Here is a 1,542-nt window from a genome sequence, read left to right on the forward strand (position 1 = left end):
CTGTTGGCCCTTCCCCGGTGAGTCGAGGGTGCTGATGTGGCTATTTCGTCAACACTGGAATACCCCAAATGGAATGACTTGAGCGGAGCCATTAAATAGGTACGAGGTCCTCGGGGAAGCCTCGTCGGGAAGCAGCCCTTGGTCAATGGGCGTCGTCGCACTACCAGTCATGGTGCTGTTCATATGTAGGGCCTCCACGAAGCTCCGGTGACGAGAGAGGTCGAGTACAGAGTGCGGCCGAGTTTGAATTTTCCAAGGCTACTACCACAAAAAGGACCCTATTCGAGACCAAGTTGAGATTGCATAATGATAATGAGTATGTTGACTGCGTATTCCTTTTATCTTGACCTGTTGGGTTTACAAGTTGGGGGATGGTTCAAACAACGTATTCTTCACCAGGGAGCGGTATAGCAATCGTAAATGCGTCTTCGATTATTCATCTCCAGCGTTATCAGAATCTGTTGAATCAGCAAGCTGGGGCTCTTTGGAAATGCTGAGCTCAACTGTCCGTCCATTGTCCTCTCTATCCCGGAACTCCGCCATCATGTCCGCATTCGCGAAGATGTTCGGCGGTAAGACACAGCAGGGGGTGACTGATACTACTAATGAGAATGCTGGGCTTGTGAAGGACTTCCGGAATACAACCTGCAGGCTGCCCCCGACCATTAAAAAGGATGAAGTAAGTCATTTGTTGTACACCATTAATGTGATCGACGCTTGCCAGCATTTGTTGCGTGCTGCGAAGCGGTGTGAGACATGCCGCCGATGGTTCACCGAGGAAGTCTGTCGAGTGTGTCACCCCGCATGGTATGATGCCTGTCTGAACGCTCACCATCCGGTACACTACTCACCATCAGTTTGTGAGTATTGGTGATAGCTTAGGTACATGGCGACAAGGAAGCTCATGAAACGAAGGTGAAGGACCATTGAGAAAAGAGACTTGTATTTGACGTGTAATTTTTGATATTGGCGTACTTCTTACAGATTCACTTCCCTCCAGCTTTTGCTGCTGAATCCTCTTTCGCCGCTTTTCCTTGCGTTCGCTTGGAACAGTCTTACTACGAACAGGCGCTCCAGGGCAAACAGAAATGGCGGTGAATAACACAAACTCCAACGCAGAACTTATGTCCACTTCCTATATAGGATATTAAATCTGGGAGTCCCCGTTCGACATGTTACATATCGGCAGTATGAGACACATATCACATCAATCTCACGCTGCCGATAATCCAGCGTGTAAGGCACTACATCAAACACTTAGTAAAGCTTCTGCCTCCTCCGTCGACTCGCAGGATGACCGTCACATGACTCGTCAAACTCAACAGAAAAGACAATAAATGAATACCTTCCTTCGTGACGGAATGCATGACTTCACAATTACATGTCTGCGTGTGTCACCTCCCACACACGGCGCACCACGGTGAATGCCGCAACATTTTTCATCTTCAATGATACACCGGTAACGTCATTTACATGAAGTTTTTGAACGCCAATACCACTCCTCTACCTCATCTTACTCATGGCTGCGAAAGAATAGTGAAC

The 1,542-nt window shown here is 48.1% G+C and overlaps 1 protein-coding gene across 1 annotated transcript; it reads left to right on the forward strand.

The window, feature by feature from the left end:
- Positions 1 to 544: 544 nt before the first annotated feature.
- Positions 545 to 930, forward strand: Pmar_PMAR004518 (hypothetical protein; the record flags this gene model as incomplete). The annotated part of the gene is made up of 2 exons (XM_002765016.1): positions 545 to 679; positions 883 to 930. 2 exons carry the CDS (start codon positions 545 to 547, stop codon positions 928 to 930), a joined length of 183 nt encoding a protein of 60 aa, XP_002765062.1.
- Positions 931 to 1,542: the final 612 nt, after the last annotated feature.

This window comes from Perkinsus marinus (genome assembly GCF_000006405.1).
Source record: "Perkinsus marinus ATCC 50983 genomic scaffold scf_1104296975926, whole genome shotgun sequence".
NCBI classification, from domain to species: Eukaryota; Perkinsozoa; order Perkinsida; family Perkinsidae; genus Perkinsus; species Perkinsus marinus.